Source organism: Artibeus jamaicensis, unplaced genomic scaffold, assembly GCF_021234435.1.
Source record: "Artibeus jamaicensis isolate MK-2021 breed Jamaican fruit bat unplaced genomic scaffold, CSHL_Jam_final contig_3192, whole genome shotgun sequence".
Taxonomy (NCBI): Eukaryota; Metazoa; Chordata; class Mammalia; order Chiroptera; family Phyllostomidae; genus Artibeus; species Artibeus jamaicensis.
In genome coordinates this window covers 194,013-214,023 of record NW_026521748.1, presented here as the reverse complement: position 1 = coordinate 214,023, position 20,011 = coordinate 194,013, and the positions used below count along the sequence as shown (strand labels likewise).

At 43.3% G+C, this 20,011-nt stretch overlaps 1 protein-coding gene across 4 annotated transcripts in view; it reads right to left on the bottom strand.

The window, feature by feature from the left end:
* Positions 1-20,011, bottom strand: part of SLC41A3 (solute carrier family 41 member 3) — a 104,233-nt gene that overhangs the window by 6,076 nt on the left and 78,146 nt on the right. For 3 of the 4 annotated variants that reach the window (XM_037153071.2, XM_037153054.2, XM_037153045.2), the window contains 6 exons: positions 15,248-15,319; positions 9,842-9,986; positions 6,646-6,792; positions 4,229-4,373; positions 2,981-3,060; positions 797-931 (listed from right to left, as the gene is read on the bottom strand). In XM_037153071.2, coding sequence (XP_037008966.2) covers positions 797-931; positions 2,981-3,060; positions 4,229-4,373; positions 6,646-6,792; positions 9,842-9,986; positions 15,248-15,319 — 724 coding nt within the window. The remainder of the gene's footprint in view (positions 1-796; positions 932-2,980; positions 3,061-4,228; positions 4,374-6,645; positions 6,793-9,841; positions 9,987-15,247; positions 15,320-20,011) is intronic. The other variant, XM_037153063.2, reaches the window with a different exon arrangement.

Genomic DNA, 20,011 nt, shown 5'->3' with positions numbered 1-20,011 from the left:
ACTCCAAAAGAATGGCTAAAGGCACTTCTTGAAACAGAAAGGAAATGGTAAAAGAAAATGTAATTGGAGAAAGATCCATTTTTTAAAAGCAAGAAAAAGATAAAACACCTCCAGTGATTTCCAATGGTTCTCAGAATAAATTCCAGTCACCTTTCTCAAGCTACAAGGCCCAAGGTGATTAACTCCTCCCTATCTTTCTGGCCTCAGTTCCCTTCATCCTCTCCCTTGCTTGTTATGCTCAGGTCTCACTGGCCTTTGAGTTCTTCAAACTTGCTAATAAGCTCCATCCTGCCCCTCTGCCTCAAATACTCCTCCTGTTTCAGCATGCCTCCTCCCCAACCGACCCATGCTCATCCTCACAGAAGAACTTTCTAACCCCAAATATATTTCCTATCATTCTTTTTCATTATACCCTGTACTTTTTTACTTTTAGAACATTGCAATTTGTAATTATGTATTAATTTTTTGGTGTGTTCACCTATTCGTCTTCATACACACACACACACACACATATACATACAGGAAGGGCAAGAAACAACTTTCTCTGTCACCACTGTAACCTCACACCTAGTACCCAGTCAACATTTGATAAATATTTGACTGAATGAATCAATCAACTAAAGGCAAAGGTGAGGAGTCAGGTATCTGAGATAATGGGCTGTGTCTTTGAAGATGATCTGTATTGAGGTCAGCAATAGTCTTAGACATCATTGTTATAAACACCACATTTCAATGACATTAATTTTTACTTGTTCAAAGAAATGGCCAAATGGCCTCTGAAGGATATCAGACCCACCTGAAGTACAGAAAGTGGACCATGGGTTAGGCCAGATTTTTTTCATCCAGAGGGGTAGGACCCCAGGCATGCTCCACATGTGCAGATAGGTAGAGATCCGGCTAGTCTGGATGGCTACCAGATTGCCACCAACACCTGTGAGAAGAAAAAGAATCTTGTTTTCCCTCCTTTAGGCCAGTCTCTGAATTCTATCCCTTATTTTAAGTTTACTTTCTCCAGGAATTCTTCCTTGACTGATTCAGCACTTGATCTCCTTACACTCCTCACTTGACCACAGATCTTGTTTGGTGTCAGGTAGTAAATGCATCACTTTGATAGATCTTCAGGTAAAGAAAGTGGGGCAAAGTAGATTCTCAGTACATATTTGTTGGGTAGAGGGAGAATGAATGGTGGGAAGGAAGGAAATTCAGAAAAAAAAAAAAGGAAGGACAAGAGAGGGAGGAGAGCAGATGACTTGGTCTATGAGAGAATATCTTGATAAGGTACTCAAAGTTGGAGGAAGTGACAGGAACCAGACTACAGACTGGAATATATGAAGGAGGAAAAAGGGATTTTCACCTCAAGGTAGGAAGGAAAGGGAACAGTGGGAAAGATCAGCAAGGGAGGAGAGGTGATCACAGGGTGACAGAGCTGGGGCTTATTGCTGAGACTCCTGGCTTCCATAGGGAGCTGATGGTGTGTCCAGTGCCATGCTGAACTCTATGCAGGGACAGACTTTGGGGTTGGCAGAGAACAGGGACCATTGATAGTGACCACCTCCTTTTGAGACCGAGTTGGGTTGCCCTCATTCTATTTCTTCAGCTCTGTGGAGAACAATCTCTCACTGGGCCAGATGTATCCCAGTAATCTCCAGGGGCAAAGACCAACTGCCTTCGGCTTCCAGAAGATGCAAAAAAGGTCTGTGGGCAGAGGATGGCTACAGATCTATTTTCCTTGCCCACAAATGATTAAAAAAATAACTCAAATTAATTGGTAGCATTTACAAAATAGACCTTTAATACAGATTTCCAGCTTTTCCTGAAAAGTCAGCTCAAGCAACTCTGGACCTTAGTGCCTACCAGGTAACAAGGGGCCAGAGAGAAACAGGCACTACTCCCTTCACCCTAGAAACACACGCCCCGTTCTCCATCACTCCTTACTACCTTGCTCTTGTCTTACCTGCTTAACTCGTTCAAATTGCTTGCTTGACCCCTATAGGTATTTGAGTTGATGCCATCCAAGGATATCTTTCCAAACTTATGTCCATCTGTACCTGACTTAGCTGTTGCTGTCCTCACTCAAAGTGGCCAGACCTTGTGCTGGGAATGGGACCTACTGGACTCTGTCGAGGTACAGGCCTATTGGGTGGCCTACTAACATGCAAGGAACACAGGCCTGAGTTCCCACTGAAGTGGAGAGAGGGAAGCTGGCCCAAGAACCTGTGAAGCTTGTTTCCGAAGACCCAGAAAGCCAGAGCCTGGGTAGCAAGCAAACCGTGCAATCAGTTACTATGTTTGGTTCCTCCCCTGGCCACTGGTCTTATTTACAGAGCCTTTCCAGAAACCAGATTCATACCGAGCTTTGATTAAAAGGGGGATTCTCACACAAATGCTCACAGGATCTAAGTCTAGAAAATGAATCAGTGAAGAGTTACAATAGGAAATGGAAAAAAAATGAGGCAAATTGGACAGCACAAGTCCTGTCTCAGTGGCAGCTGATTCCTGCCCTACCCCCAATGTAAACCCAGTATTGTTATAGACTTGCTTTTTGAAAAGACAGAAATAGATATTTTTGTGTAAATGTCTGAGTTTTAAATGTCACCAATGAACCTAAATTAAAAATAAAAGAGAGACCATGAGAGGTAAACACTCCAGTTCTGAAAGCCACATTCATTCTGCTGGTGCCAGAGAATCCTGGGTTAAATTCTTTGTGCATTCAAGCTCTGTGGGAAAGCTCAGGTCTCAGTGGCCTCTATGAGGAGCAGCATGTGATCTGGTGGAGCAATGGGCATGGCTTCTCCCATGGGGTCTCCTTCTATCTGAGGAAAATTAGCCTCAGTAGTCTCTGAGCACTCAGTTTCCTAACTCTGCCTCTGAGAGCCTGGGACCAGACCTCTGACATCACTGCTACTCAGGTCCCACCACCTGGGTCCAGGGGACCAACACAGTCCAAGAACCTGAGGTGATGGGGATTGCCAATACCTACCACATATAATGGGAGTAAATATGGCCATTCCTTTGTACTGCTCTTTAGAAATGGTTTTGTTCAAGATGAGCCCTCCAAAACTGGGGAGAGAGCAAATGGCAGTCAAATGATTAGAGTTTAGACTTGTAAGAGGCCTTGCAAATATTTTCTAAACAAACTGCTTAATCAGGTTATCTTTTCCTCTCAGCAAACACTTTCCTTACCCCTATGCAAAATCCCCGTTGTAGCCAGTCTGGTCTCTTCAGTGTCCTCTGCACCCCACACATGCATTTTTATCTTTATTCTAGTCTTACCTGTTCTATAAGGCCCTTCAGATAATGTCAGTCCACTAAATGCAACAAACTCCTTTCTGAGGCCTCTTAGCTGGCTGGCTCTGTCTTATGAGAGCCTCTGAACGGCAAGTGAGTTGCTCCTTAGCAGAAAACGCACCTGCATGAGTATCATCTCCTTGTTCTTGGAAGATGCTGCAGCAAGACCTCACTCCCACCAGTCCCTGTAGTTTGGCACAGGCTGCCCCACCCATAGAGCCTTAAAGAAGTGAAATCAATTTGTGTAAGGAACCCAGACACATACCTAGACTATACCTTCTCCTCTCTGAGAGTCAAATTTAGAAAAGCACATCAGAAAGGACTGGGGTGGTCCCCATCAGGGTCTGCTAGTGGGAAGGGCCCTTGAGAACAAAGCTGGAGGGTAAAAGACCTGGGCTCAGCTAAAGGCCCAAGGCTACACAGAAACTAATCCCTCAGCCCCTTTAGGTTCCACCAGCATCCATGCTGTGAAATGGTATTCATGTAGTCACTGTCTTGAGGACAAGTGAGGGAATCCCTGCAGCCTAACCAGGGGGCCAGGTCAGTCAGAGCTATGGCAGCAGGGAAACAAAGACCAATATCCCACAGCACCAAGACAGGGCAGGAGCCATGGCACTGGTACACTTATCTGATGTTTCCATATTCAGTTCTTCCTGGCTCTCTGGTGCTCTGGCAACTGTAAATAAGACTGCCTCCCAGAACAAACAAGTTTAGGGTTCTTGGTGAGAATAACAGAGATGAAGAGTAAAGACGTATGACAACCAGCACTGGGAATTAGGGAAGGAGCCCACAGCTGCAGTTCAGTCTAACCATGGCCATGGGGAAGTGAGCCTCACCTTTCTCCAGGGGTTTGTTGGCCCTCACACCACTCTCTTGAACACAGAGCCAGAGAATGGCACGGGGAGGCAGACAAGGGGCAGAGACCCCAATTCATGCTCACCTGCTGATCACCATTGCTAGGATGATTGGGAACCACCCGAACTTTAGGATCTTCATGATGGGTGGGTTCTGTTTTGCAATGAGGACCCACACTGGGGTCAGGGCCATGAAGCCAATGCAAACCAATGGAGTCAGAAACTGATTGTCTGGGAAGAAAAAGAAGAAAAAAGGGGATGTATGCAGCCATGTGGCCAGGGCCAGAGCACACAACATGGCCTTGTGAGCTGAGGCCTGGGTTGTAGAGATAAGTAGGCTGGGAACTAAAGGCGCTAGAGGTCTGAGGAGACCCTTCTGTCCTCATCAGTTTAGGGTGAACTGTCCTACCATAACTTCCAAAGTATTTTCTCCATCCTGTTAAGCAACTGGAAAAGCTCCTCTCTGTCTTTAATTCCTGCCATCTTTACTTTCACTTCTAGTTTTGCTATTTTCCTAACTGTCCCCTCTTCTGCCCCCTCCCACCCCAGTAGGCTCTAAGCAAGTATCAAACATTGTGGGAGACAGCAGCCTATAGGAATGCCAACTTGCAGGACATTTTCAAATCTAGTATAATTCTTCTAGAACTCCCAAGAAGCATCAGCAGAGGTTCTACCTCATATTCTCTGAGCCTGGTGGTGAATACTTCCATTGCTCTGCATGTGGCTTGTCTTCCGGACTATAGCGGCAGATGTGACAGTTGATGGCTCACACCTTGTCAGTGAAGATTTATCTGACAATATGCTAGGCCATGACTCCCACACCCATCCAGTTCACCCACGATAAATTCACAGTGTAATTGGAGAGATGGACAATCCAACAATAATTCATCATCTAATCAGTTGTATGTTAAAACACACGATTTCAGTAGGGGTGTAGCAGGGGTGCAGAGAAAAGGTCTGGGGATATCTGTGACTCATATTTATTTTTCAAATCAAACATGACTAACCTGCCCTGGCTGGTGTGGCTCAGTGGATTGAGTGCTGGCCTATGAACCAAAGGGTCACTGGTTCAATTCCCAGTCAGGGCACATGCCTGGGTTGCATGCCAGGTTCCCAGTAGAGGGCATGCAAGAGGCAACCATACATTGTTTCTCTCTCTCTCCCCCCTCCCTACCCCTCCCTCTAAAAATAAATTTAAAATTTTTTTAAATATGAAGAGGATATTTTTTTGAAAAAGAAACAAAACACAAAAATATGACTAATACACAAATCTTGTTTTAAATTCAGTTTGGCTTAAAAATAAAATTAGGTAATATTAACTCTTCATTGTCACTGACATAAACTTTGAGAATCTCCCAAATCACTAAATATTGTTGGTGGTAGGCAATTAATTCCCAGGATGGCAAGAAGCCAGTCCCAGGGCTGAGACAGAAAGGGTCCTGGTGCCTGAACACTAAATCAGAAGTGTTTTGTTGCTCTGCTTCAGTTGCCAGTATGTAAAAACAGGGTGATATCTCAAATCCTTGGGTCCATGTTCCCACAGGGCAATAATTAATTGAAGCTGTGCTGCAGCTTGCTCCTTTGTCTGGGGCATTTCCTCCCACTGTCACTGCATGCCTCAGTACTCCCCACTGTCTTCATCACCACACACTCCATTTAATTATGCTACTTGCATCAAAGCATCTGGGTCCCGACTGTACTCAGAATCCATGCTTGCTAGCTGTAAACAGTTGTGTACAGTCATCTTGGAGAGACTGTTCCAGGTGGAAAGTAAACAATGTGACACTCAGAAAAGAGGTCAGCTGTTGAATTTCAAAAGGAAATAACCTTCTGGGCAAGGGTGGTGTTGCCTGTTCACAATGCCACAGGCATGAGCAACCTCTGTGTTTCCATGGCAGACGTGGAGAGACCTCTGGTGAGGGCCTGTTGCTACAAAATGTGTAAACTGCTCCCTCAGCTGCTAAACAGGTGGCTGAGGAGCCCTGGCTTCCCCTGCCTCATGAGAGGGACAGCAAATGCTGCTGCTGCCTGTAACTGAGACATTCTTCTTTGAAAGCTACTTCTTGGGCAGTTCCCATGTGTCCAGTGTGAACTGCGTTTCACAAGGAGGTACAGGTTAGTCATGTTTGATTTGAAAAATATATTCTGAGTACCTGCAAGACTGTGCTGAAGTGACCAGACCAGCCTCAGCATGTCCCTGGCCTCCTCGTACATCCTGGTCCTAAGGTGGAAATGGACAACCTATATACCTGCTGATGTGAGCACTGCATCCCATCTAACACGACTGGGAGAGCTTGAGGCACTTGCTAGAGAACACCTTGACTTTTTCAATGACTTTAGGCTTTCCTTCTGTAAAAGGAGGCTCTCTGATTTCATAACAGGCCCCATAGGTTCCTTCCTGTGGTGCCTGATTTGAATAGTGCAGGCTGGGTGCAAACATTCCCACTCAGCCTTGCTGAGGCTGGGTGCAAACATTCCCCCTCCTCCTTGGGGGCCCCCCTACCTTTGTGTTTATAGAAGAAGTTGCTAATGAAAGCCAGAATGGACAACGTGATAAGGTCTCCCAGGCTGGCTGCAATGGGTGTGGCGATATTGTCTGGGTTGACCCCGAGCTTTCGAGCACCAATCACTACACAGACCATCAGCACTCCTGCAGAGGAGAGAGGAGACTCAAACCCTGGGGAATCAAATGACTCCAAGGAAGATCAGCCAAACAATTGAGAAGTGGCACAGAATGGCAAGCTGGCCAGGATGCTGCTCAGGAACTTCCCTCTATCAGCACAAGCCTAGACTTAAGCCAGATCACCTGAAAATGCTGGGAGTGTTGGACTGTGCTTTGTGACTTTCTGGCATGATGCTAAGGAGTAGCCTGAAAGCTTTGATGGCACACTCAAACCCATTGTGGTTCCTGGCTTCCAAGCCACTTGGAACTACAGACATGAAGTTCATAGCCCCTCGCATCAGGGAAACACTCCAAAACTCTTCTGAGCAGTAGGAGCCCCAGGGACTGAGCATGGCCTTGCATGTCTGTTGGGGTCCATGGAAAAGTCGCTGCCGGAGTGGAATTAGCTGTGTGAGGGGTTTGTTAGGGTCAAAGCCTATGAGGGAAGATGGGAGGGGTGCCAATGCAGGGCAGCCCTCATGGCAGGAGAGAGGAAAGGGAGGAGGAGGCGCACATGCAGACTACAGTGCAGTGTTGGGGAGCCCAGCATGACTGCCAGGGGTCCCCAAGCCAAAGACATGTGGATGAGTCCATGTCTCTGGGGAAAAGGCCCATCTCAGGGGCTCTGCAGGGCCACCACTGAGTGGAGCCAGCATGTGGCCTCTGATTGCAGGGCTGATAGCTTTTAGGGTGCAGCACTTAAGATCTGCTCCCCAGCTAGAGGCCTGAGAGGTACCTTTCAGGAGCTGTCAATTCTCCAGGTCCTGCTTTCTGTTCTGACTCTGTTCTGAGGTGACAGTCACATGTGGACTTGTAGCCCCCATCTGCTGCTTGGGACTTAATCCAACAGCATCCCATGTGGGTTTTTAAAGACAGTTTGTATCTTGGATATTGGTGTTTTAACACTTTACCCAGTATTTTGTAACTCTAAAAATAGTTAGAATTATGGACTTAATGTTGTTTTATTTAAAACTGCCACCACCAGCCACAATTAGTGCCCTATTTTGTGACCAGGTCATAGCTACTTTAATCTCTTTCAAAATATAAATTCTAAGTGAATCTGAACTTGCATGGCTAAGGTGGTGGTCTCCTGACAATCCCACTGGAACTATAGATAGGGGCACCACCCACTGGAGAGCACTTATTGAAAACCACCACCACCACCTGACTCCATGGCACAGTCATGTCATGGTCACACTGTGAGACACTGGCCATGTTTCTGACCATCCATACATCCTTGGATGACCCCAATTATGTGCAAGCAGCTGAGATTTACCCCATCTCTTCGCCTCAGTTTCCTCCTCTGTAAACTGGAGAGCTATGGCATTTTTGTACAAGGCCCCACAGGAACAGGGCTGGCCTTCTGAATCATTTGATTGTGTTGTCTTCAGAGAAAACTTCATGCCAAGTATCTCCTGGGCTCTATTTCTTCAGAAGGTTTGATATATTCACCCTGTCCTTCCTTTGACCAGAATGAGTAATTGTGCCACCCCATGTGCATGCATAGACATGTGACCAGGTGCAAACATCACACCCGGAAAGCACAGCTTGTGAATCTGCTCCTAGGTTTCTGCACTTTTACCTCTCCCTCCCAATCATGTGCCCGGTACAGGAACGTCAGTCCATTAATCAGCAGCTATCTGGATTAACATATAGAGAGCTGCATTAACTTACAGAAAGCTAAGTTCAAAGGTGTTTTGTGGGCAGTCAGATGGCTGGACAGAAGTGTAAAAACAAATCCAATTCATAAAGTCATTACTTGTTCCTTACTGCACTGGCACATGTGGCAATATACACAGACGCACAATCCACAACAGAATCAGAATAAAGTCCGTCCATGCAGCAAACATTTGAGAGCTGGTTATATGCCTGGATCTGTTTTAAGGAACCACTGAGCTCTGTTCTCACATTTACATGCTTCTTGGATGGAAAAACAGACAGTATACAAGGAAGTGAACAAGCATTTAAAATAAATAAATAGGATACTTAAAAATAAAGCATGACTGTGAACAGTGCTACTCCAGAGAGCTAATTAGAGAAAGCCTCAGAAAGGAAGAGAAACTGACACTCAACTAGAGTTATCTATATGCTCCCGTACTGATGTCTCACTCTGAACTAAAATATAGACATCACAGGATCCCTGTGCATTTTGCTCACAAGTGTATCCCTAGCACCATAACAGTGCCTGGTCTGCAGCAGACACTCAGTAAATACTGAGTAATAATGAATGGGTGACATTCTATCATAACTGCATAGCCAACTGGTTCTCTACTGACATATGTGAGCTCTGAGGACAGGTTATGTCTGCCAATGCCTTTGTTTTTCCACCTTCTGTTGACACATAGGAAGCATCTGCCTGTGTGGCAGGCAGTGTAATAGGAGCAGCAGATGGAAAACAGGAGATGGGGCCTCCAGCTTGGAGAAGCTGATATTGTAGCAAGAAGGTGAGATAGAAAATGAACAAAGAAACAAGATAAATGCAGTTTCCCAAGTGTTCTAAAAGGAATCTGGCATGGTACACTAGAACATGGCAGCAGTGGGGAAGGGGAGAGTGGAGAACAGTACTTGTGAAAGGGTAGATAGGCAACACCTCTCTAGGAGATGAAATTTAAGCTAAAAACCAAGCCTTGCTCTCCACAATGATGGCAAACTGAAGTGCCCACCACTGGCCCATATGTAAGCCATGCTGGAGAAATGGTTAAGGACTGAATGAATAAATAAATGAATGAAGAGATGACTATGTTTACAGAGCACAGGCCAGTTCTTTAAATAAACAGAGGGAAGAAAAATTAAGTTAGCAGCTCCCCTTGGCACATACACCCTAACCAAGCGGGGGCTAACTGTCCTCTTTACCTGCCAATCAGGTGGGTCATGACATGGCAGGCTCATCCTCATTCCCAAGCAGGACACCAAGGCTCTACCACTAGTGCTTCATTTTTCAAAATCAAAAGCACAAAGATCTGACAGTGGAGCTCTGAGAAGTATAGCATGCAGCCATGTAGGAGGAGGAAGGGGGCTGGCTGGGGGCACAGCTCACCAAGTGCAAAGGCTGCAAGAAAGGCAGTGCTGACACTGCTGGCACACAGCAATGTGATGGTGGCAAAGTCTAATTCCCCCCTAGACACAGCTCCCAGCAGCAGGGCAGACATAGCAGCCAGGAATCCCACGACGGTGGCCTGCACCTGTCAGGCAGAAATCAGAAACGTGAGGAAGTGTCCCTCTGACTATCACTGGCCTCCCTGCCCTTCACCATGCCTCCTCTTTGACCTTGAGAGGTCAGGGGAAAACAAACACCTTCCTTCAACCCAGTTTCTCTGAAAACTACTACTTTTCACGCTTCTGTTCCATGTCACCTTCAATCAGAGAATCTAGCTCTTCATCTTGCCCTCAGCCCTTGCTCAAAGGCCACCAGGATCTGGCCCACAGCTCCTCCTTCACTGCTCTGGGCAAGTGTTTGTAACCTCCTGTAGGGAATTGATCTTCCTGGCAATGGCAATTGTAGCTCAGCCCTATGGGAAAGCCCATAGGCCTGTGGTGGCACACAGGAGCCAAACCCATGGATCAGCTTTCCTACGGGAAACCAGGCCTGCATTATACCTAGGCTGCTTTGTGACTTGTTCTTGCTAAAAATCCCTCACTCTGAGTTAAGGCAGAAATGCTTACTGCATATCTTTTTTTTTTTTACATTTTATTTTAATTGCTGTTAAAGTACAGTTTTCTGTCTTTTACTCCCATCCCAGCACACCCACCCATTACTGCATATCTTTAAAGTAACTTCCTAAAGTCTGTGCTAATTCTCCCAATGACTGAAGTATAACCAGGCCAATTACTCTTATTGTTCCCTTGCATTTGCAACATTTTTCCTTGTTAACCTGTAAGAAGTAATCAGTAACATCCCTTCTGTTGCTAGCTGTAAAAAGTAATTACCTAAAGCAAACCTAAGCATAATGAATGAAAACCTTCTTTGATATATGCTATTACAAAGCCAATAAAAGCCTGTCAAGGCAAGGGTCAGGGTGCTCTCCCCTTGAGAAAGTGGCCGTGCCGTCCCTTTTTCTCCATAGGACCCAGTAGTCCGTGTGAATTTGTCTGATCTCATCCATAACACTGCAGACACTGCGGACCGGTGTCTGTGTCAACCTCCAGCAGCACAAACTGTGGATCTGTCCTTGGGTAGATGCTCCCCTGTTCTCTGCAATCTCTCCTGTCCCCAGACACAGTTTCCATCTCATCCAGATGGGATGTATCCATGTGGGGACACATCTCTGTATCCACTCAGGACAGTACCAAGGGTGCCCAGATCTAAGTATCAATATTAGCATCTGCTCTTAGTAGTCAAAAACATCTTGGTGGAAACAGGTTGTGTTATTAAAGAAGGTTGAATAAACTAAGAATTCTACAATATATATAGGTGGGGTGAGTTAGTCCTTTAAAGATGAAAAGTGCCCTCCAAGTTCACATATATAATTCCAATCAAAGTCCTAACATTTTTTTGCATGAAACATAACACATTTCAAATTTCACAAAGAAAGTAGATGTGTGAAAATAACCAAAACAGTTTTGAGAAATAAGATCAAGAGAGAGTTTTGGCATATTTATTATCAATACATGTTTTAAACCTAGTAATTAAAATAGGGCATATTGGCAGAAAAAATAGATCAATATGACAGAATGGAGTTCAGAAATAGAATCATGAATATATGAAAATTTAATATGATAAAAGGCATTTCAAATCTATATGACTAATGAACAAATAGAGTAAGAGAAACTAAGTATCTGTTTGGAAAGTATTTTTTAAAATTCCTGTTTTATACCATTCACAAACATGTATAACTAAACATAAAAATCTAAAGTGTGCCCTGGCCAGGTGGCTCAATTGGTTGGACCTTCATCCCAATACACCAAAACATTGAGGGTTCAATTCCCAGTTGGGCACAAACAGGAAGCAACCAATTGATGTTTGCCTCTTTCATCGATGTCTCTCTACCTCTCTGAAATCAATAAACATATCCTTAGGTGAGGATTAAAGAAAAAATTTTTAATCTAAAGTGTAAAATAAGAGAAAATATAGAATAATATGTTTCAGATTTTAAATTACTACTACTAAAGATACATCATTTAAAATCAATAAACTATAGATAAACTTTAAGTCCAAGTATGACTTAACACAAGATAACCCAAAATTCAAAGACAGAGGTAGACTTGGAGAAAATATATCCAACATATACAATAAAGGATTGGTATCAGAATAATTAAGTCCATTTTACAAGTAGACAACAACAATAACATAACCGAATAGAAAGATGCACAAGGGAGGTGGACAGGGAACTCGCAGAAAAGGAAACACAAATGGCCAAGAAACATGCAAAAAGATGGTCAGCCTCCCTAGTAGTCAGGGGAATTTTAAATAAAATCACAATCTGAAGGCATCTTATTTATTTGTAACCACTGTTAGCTTTCATCTATTGAAAGTTAAGTAGTGTTTTATTTTCAGCTGAGGTCCTCAGCTCTGAGAAGAGAACCTGGATTTCAGCCGTCATCTGTGCTCACCAAATAAATAAATGAATAAGTCTATGAATGGATAGGATACACTATTTTGACCCATCGGATTAGGTAAAATTAAAATTTTAGAGGTTGATAACAAAATACACATTGACAAGTATATGGAAAAATGGTCTCATATACACTGATGGTTGTAAAATTGATACAGGAATTTTGGAGGAAAATTTATATGTAAATTACCCATACACCTTATAATCTAGCATTTCCCAGGGAAACAACTGCAAATGTGAACAAAGACACATAATGATAATGATATTTAGAGTTGCTATTGTCCGAGTGTTTACTATTTGCCTTTTTAAGTAATTTTCATTCATGAAATCATTAAAAGTACAAATTACAGATTTATATATATATATATATATATATATATATACATAATATTTTTTATTTTTAAAAACACGGAAAGTCATCATATATTATCTATGGCTTAGAAAAATACTTTCAATGCTGGTAAGCTTATGGAGAAACCAATACTTCAAATATTAATACTACTCCTATAATTTAGTATTAAGAAATCAAATATTTTGTGATGCTTTTGGGAAAAATGTGGAGTCCTCAACTGTTCATAACTTGGTGAATCTGTGGAAATTTCTCTTAAGAAATGTGTGCAAAAAGAGAACATTTTTGTTGCAGTATAATTTATTAAGTAGCAGCTTCAAAACAACTGCAGGTGCACCCACAGGCTGCTAGTTAAATGAAGTGGGACAGGGCTGAGCTTTGCACTGATCTGCCAGGCCAGCTCTCAATGACTGCCCTTTCAATCTCACTGGAAATTTCTAGGCCCTACTAGACATTAACAATTTTAAATAACACTCTTGGTTCTATTTACATGATGGAGTATGCTGAAATTATTAAAACATTTGATTGTGAAACTTACTACACAATTTGTTTCAATGTTCAGCTTTTTAAAAATAGAGGGGACAAAATTATATGCACACTAATATTAGGACCATGTGCAAAGCTGCTGCCTAGCCCAGAGCAGGACTTAATAAATGTTTGTTAAGCATCAATCATGTGGAAATGTACACATATACAAACAAGGATTTGGTGTAAAATAGAAAAGTAAAACCAGTGAATTGTAGCTGAGGTATTTATTACCTGCCTGTGCTCAGACCCACTGTTAGAAATGCCATGAGTGTCTCATTTAATTTCTCAAATTCTTCACCTGCAGGCTTAATTTGGCTGTAAATTACCCATATACCTTATAATATATTACTGGTGGTCCAGGCCCATGCAAATCACCTGAAGTGGAGGATGCAGACATCTAAACACAGAATCACAACAAAGGCAGCCCCAGCAACACACACAAGGCACCAAGGAGCTATACGTGGAGTCAGGTTGGAACTGAGACCTGACTGGAGTCTTTAGAGGGCTTCCCTGCCAGGTGAACAAAAGAAGAAAAGGACACTCCAAGGGCAAATAACCACATATGCAAGACATGAAGCTGGTGGGGAAGGTGGGACCAGACCATGAATGCCTTTTAAGCCAGTGTCACCTGGACTGGGAAACCAACAAAAGGGCTTAAAGAAGAGGACTTATCAGTATTATATTTTAGAAAAGGGTGTTCAGGTGGCTAAGCAGAGGTGAGCTGAAGGTCAAGAAGCCTGAAGCAGTTAAAGCAGTGAAGAGGTTTGCAGTTAAGTCAAGGGACCAAGAGGCTATGGCAAGGAGGGCAGGACTGGATTCCAGCATAGCTCAAAGGCAGGATGCTCATTTACTGGCTAAAAGGACAAAAGGCAGAGAAGCTGAAGGTGACTCAGTTTTCAACTGATTAAACAGTAAGAATACTCAGTAGGCATAGCTAACGTGACTGATTAGTATGTGCAAGCTAGACACCATACCTCTCCCATGATCCACAGTTCATAATAACCTACCTTACAGGTAAGTGGAAGTAATTCTGAATGTTCCCAGCTGACACTTAGAGTGAGCTTTCAACCATGAAACTAGACTGATTTAGGGACTTCAGAACAGTTGAGTGTGAGGAGGGAAGGTGACAGGCCAGAGCTAGCTACGCTGTTTTAGGGATCTTTTCAGACAGGCAGATAGAGATATCCACTAGAGAGCTACAGATAGCGGCAGTGGAGATGAGGGGTAAAGTCAGTATCCTCCTAATTTGATGAACACAGAGATATGGCTAATTGAGTCTGTGTGCCCTGCCCATGTTGCCAGTTAATACATAATGGCCTTAACTCCAGGCCTGTCTGATCTCAGAGTCCAGGTTGTTTGTGCAGGCACAGGCTACCCCCAGCCAGAGAAGCCTAGGAGGTACTGGAAGGAATCACTTCCTGTCTAGATCCAACTCTGCCTTTGCCTGAGCCCCTAAGTCAATCTCTTCTAAGGCTCTCAGAGTCAGGCTTCCTGAATGAACAGGATGAACACTTAACCCAAGTAGGGTCTACTAGAGGGATGTATATGTTTGAACGAGCAGGAAATATATAAGGGACAAAGGAGAGGGTTTTGCAAAGGTTGAGAAGGAATAGGTAGAGAGGCAGCAATGGGGCCAAGGAGGAAATTTCAGGTAGGAATGATGTAAAGATGCTCCAGAAAAAATAAGTAGAATCACATGCACAAGGCAATCACAGGGGAATGGCAGCAATCCTGGCAAGCACAGTTTGTGTAGAGTGGGAAGAGAAGGCAGTTAGCACCCCAGGCTACAAGAAAGAGAAGTAAGCAAGTACAGGTGAATCTTTCAAGAAGCCTCCAGCTACTTGTGGTCTGTTGGGCATGGAGTGACTGGATGAGTGACTCTCATCCCCAAAACTCAGTCCAGAGCACAGGGATAAGGGTTCACTTTGCCCTCACCCTTGCTACCTGGAGTGGGCCTGACTGCAGATTCAAAAGCGGGGAAGTGATCCATCAATCTGACAAAAGGAAAAGTCACCTGAATGAGGGCGAGGTTACTGCTGATGACTCTGTGTTGCTTCTGGGGGTCATCAATTTGCCCAGTATTGACCTAGCATGGAAAGAAAGGGGCAAAGGGTAAGTATGGCTAGGTCCAAAACTAGGTCAGTCCTTCCTAGAAAAGGCAGTCTGTCAGAAGAGTAATTAGCAAATACCTTTTCACTGTAGTCAAAACAAATTATTCTGATCAGCTTTCCAAAGAATGACTCAGGAGTAGAGGTAAAGACATCTTTAAGAATCAGATGGTGCCATGAGCCATGCATGACTCCCATTCCCAAGTGTGCAAATGCACACACATATATACATGCATACAAGCATGTCACCCACAATTTCAGGGCCACCTTACTGCCAAGTCCACCCACAGCCCAAAAGGGAAGGATGTCTCTGTGAACCCGGCCTGTGCCCTCAGCCAGACCTTTGGCCACGTTCTCCCAAACACCTGCAGGTCTCTTCTTTCCGCTCCAGTGAGTCATATTTCAAAGGACAACCAACCACCCCAACTTTATATCTGCAAATGATCCTGTTTCAGAAATGCATTTAAGTCTCTCTTCTCTTAGGATTAAAAAAAAACCAGGATCAGAAATACAATTTTCTCCTTTAGAAATGGTAGTCAGCTCCAAATATAGCATTGCCAGCAAAATTCAATACATAGATAAGAAAAAGTTTCAAAACAAACATATTTTCCTAGTTCCTTTGTACTGAGTTTATTAAGTTCCTAAACAACACTGGAAAAATATAATCACATTTCTTTGTACAAATAAGGGGGGGGCATGCTTTTTGTCTTCAGTATGACAGATGTCTGGGATATATCTCAGAGACTGAGTCACCTCTTCCTACAGACAAATACCCACTTCAAGGAACAAAGACACAAAGTAGAGCAGAACATAGCAGCAGATTCCAAAATGCACCCAAAACACGAGGCCAGCAGGTTCGTCCCTCCTCTCTGCTACATGCCTGCACTGTATACTCCTGGGGCTCAGTGTTTCCTATCAATCAACTAATTACATTACAAGGCTGGTGCTGCTCTTATCAGATAAAGGTCTTGCTACTGGCTTAAGAACCCTGAGTATGAATCTGAAAAGTATTCCTTTCTCAAGACATTTTATTTCCATCTCTATAAAATGGTTAAAATATACAAATCTATAACCTGTATGACCCATGCAACAGCCATTTTTCTGTGTGAAGGTGTCTGCTGGTGTCCAGAGATATGTTGAAGAACAGGGAGGAAAAGGTTGAGGAAGCTTAAAGATCTCACAGAGAGGAGGGAAGAAGAGTGCCAGAGGGGAAGAAACTGGGAAGAGGTAGCATGTTAAGGAACTAGGATTTTGGAACATCTAGAAGCATTTCTAGGCCAGGAGATGGGAATCGGCAGCTGTGTGGAATGTGAGTGAAGGTCAATGGAGCTGAAGCTGTCCCAAAATTGAGAGGCTTGCATTTTGAATGAATTATACACGTGAATGCTGAAATCATCCAGGATGGTGGTAGAATTTGGTGTGAAGTTAAAGACCGCTAGAGGGCCTACTTTCCAGGACTGTGCGGGACTAACCAAGTGGCAAAGGAAGGGAGGGAGCAGAACGGGATGGTGAGGTTGCAGCAAGCTCACAAGGCCATCAGGATAAACCACAGGTAGAAGTCCTCCAGGAGACCTGGAGGCAGGTCTCCATCAAGATAGAGGGACATTTCTTAACCCTAAATGGTGGTCCTAGAGATATCAGGGTAAGAGCCTGAAGAGCAGCACCAGTCTAAGTAAGCACAGGCTTGGTGGCTTTTTGCTAAGACTACAAAGAGAAATTTTGTGGAAAGTTGGAGCATCCTTTACAGACATCAATCCACATCCATTTCAACAGAAGAGGTTAGAGAAAGCCCTTCCTAAATGTGTGTTTGATTACATATAGTTACATATTTTAAATCTCGTTTACCTCCTACGTGTAGGTTTCTATGAGAAATCCTACGGAATCCTTTCTCAGTTCTAGATTTTCTAAACTTTTCCTCACTGTCTGCATCAAACAGTCTTCTTTCACTGATTCAGACCATGGTGTGATGAATATTCTCCAGGCACCTCTCTGGTTCTGGGTTGTGCCTAGAAGAGTGACCTGTGTGGCTACATGTACCAGCTCCCTTGTAATGTTTCTGCTTGGTTCTGGCCAATGGGGAACCATGGAAAGATACTGGAGGGCTAGAAGAGTGAGGTTGGCGGGGTGTGTATCTCTCCATCCTTCTCACTGGCTAGTGGCTGTGTTCCCTCACCCAGATCTGCAGCTCCAGCCAGATGGCCTTCTCCTATAGCTACAGGCTCAGGTATGCCCAGTTCTGCAAAAAAAAAAACCCACCTCCTGCCTCTTTAGGCCTTGAGTGATTACTTTCTATTGTTGCCAGTCCTGGGGTATTTCATTGTCCCTTTTTGGTTTGCCACTCCCTTGCTCACAATTTGGTGAATGAACTCACTTAACTCTCCGTTCAAATCCAATTTGTGTGCCACCTCTTTCCTGCCAGGATCCTGACTTACCCAGTAAGTTATATCTTCAGGAGCAGCAAAAAACATTGCTCACTGCTTTGTATATTTTTTCTAATAACAAAATATTTGTATATTTATTGCATTAAGATGGAGGAATAAGTGAACATAAGTTTTGCTATTCTTCTCCTTACCCAAATTGGAGTAGGGAAAGATAATCTTTTAACTTGTTCCAAAGTTAACAGTTTCCCCTACAGCTTTCCTCCAGCTTCTCCTGATGTTAATTAACATCTTACACTACCACGGGACAATCATTAACTACTAAGACATTAACACTGATTAGTATGACACTATTGACTAAACAACAGAATGTATCTGGACTTGCCCAGTTTTTCCACTAACGTCTTTTTCTGTTTCAGGAAATAAATCAGAATGGCCCACTGAATTTAATTATCACTCTTCTTGGTCTCCTCCAGTCTGTGAAAGTTCCTCATCTTTTGTTGTCTTTCACGACCCTGACCCCTTTGAAGAACACTGGTGAAATATTTTGCAGAGTGTCCTTCACTTGGGTTTGTCAGGTGTTTGCTCATGCTTAAACTGAGATTATGGGTTCTGAGGCAGAAGAGTGCAAAGGCAAAGTGGTCTTCTCTTTAGTATCTAGGGGTACATGACATCAATATGGCTGATCACATGTGATGTTAACCTTGTTCACTGGGGAAGGTGATATCTGCCAGAATTCTCCACTGTAAACTTAACTATTTTTCCCTTCCCATACTCTATTAATTAGGAGTCATTAAGTCCAGTCCACACTCAGGGAAAGGGGAACTGAACTTTACCTCCTAGAGGACTGCATTTCATAGATTTGAGGAAATGTACTAAAACTACCATAGCAATTCACAAATATTTGGGGAGATACTTAGAGGCTATGCAAGGATCCTATTTCTCCTAAAAGTGCTACCTACTACTTCATCAGCAGATTTTGCTTGCAACAATGGTCACTGTGGTATTCTAATGGTGATTTTATATTTCTGCCTTTCTTTCCACATTTATTAATTTAAATTTTTCTCTAAGAGCTATACTTTCCCCCCCATTTATTATTTACTTATATGATATATATGGGCTCATGTATAGTTATTTTATTCTTGAGGTCATAATACAGTACTATTTATTTTGTTGCTAAAATTGTTCCAGCTATGGGCAAAGTGAGCTCTTTCAGTTTGGTTCCTACTTCTTTCTGCCATGCCTCACCTTCATTTTAGCACTGCCTTATTACATGGTACTATCAGATATTCCAGATTCATTTCACATTTTCTCTGCCCCAGCCTTTTTCTCAAGGATGCTGGTTCCTTTTAGTGGAGCATGGTATCAGAAAACAAGGTCTGGGCACCAGGTGTGCTAGGTGCTACTGGGCTAGTATTGCTTCTAGGTCCTCTTGGTGGATGGAACAAGGAAATGTATATATGTACACTAACTCATGTATGTATGCATAAACATCCATATTTTTGTATCTGTCTGCATACATATTAAAATGAACATGAGTCCATACTGGTATCTCTGTCTCTGATACGGTATCACAGGATTCATTCTAGCACTGATGAGACAGGGTTTTGTTTTTTTTTTAAGAGTGCTAGAAAACAAGAGTTATCTATAGTATAACACAAATTCAGAGGAAACTCTGATCACTGGAAGGCAGATGAGAGTTAGGCTGATAGAAGAACCCATAACCTAAAATGAAAGCAGGAAAGGCCTAATGCACAAAGTACAGGTGGCCCTGGGGACGATGGGAACAGAAGGGTGACTAGGACAACTGAAAGAATATTTGGTTCAGAAAGCAAAGCAGGAGCTTTAAGGAGGGCTGGCCTCTTCTCTTGCCTGCCTGGTTTGTACCAACAGTGGGACCCCTGGCCACCTGGGTCCAAGCACAAGCAGCAAGAGTGTATGTGGTTGGGGTAAAAAAAAGCAGAGCAGTGCCTATAGTGACCATTAGAAGGACACAGAGCCCCCAGATCTGTAACACCAGTTCCTGGAGCACATCTCCGGGCAATGCATCTGACTCTCACCTCAAATCACAGGGGTAGCCTGCTCTAAAGGTGTCAGCATTCACAAATAGAGTAAAAGGAAGTCTAAAATACAACAGTGCTTAACCAACTAAGAATCACTGTTACCTAAAGGGCAGCCACAACCGTGAAAGAGTTATATAGATACCTGAGGATACAAACTCTGTTATTTTATACATACTTTTTTCCTTTGGGTTATTCTCCTTTAAAATTTATGCAAAGAAATTGTAATGGG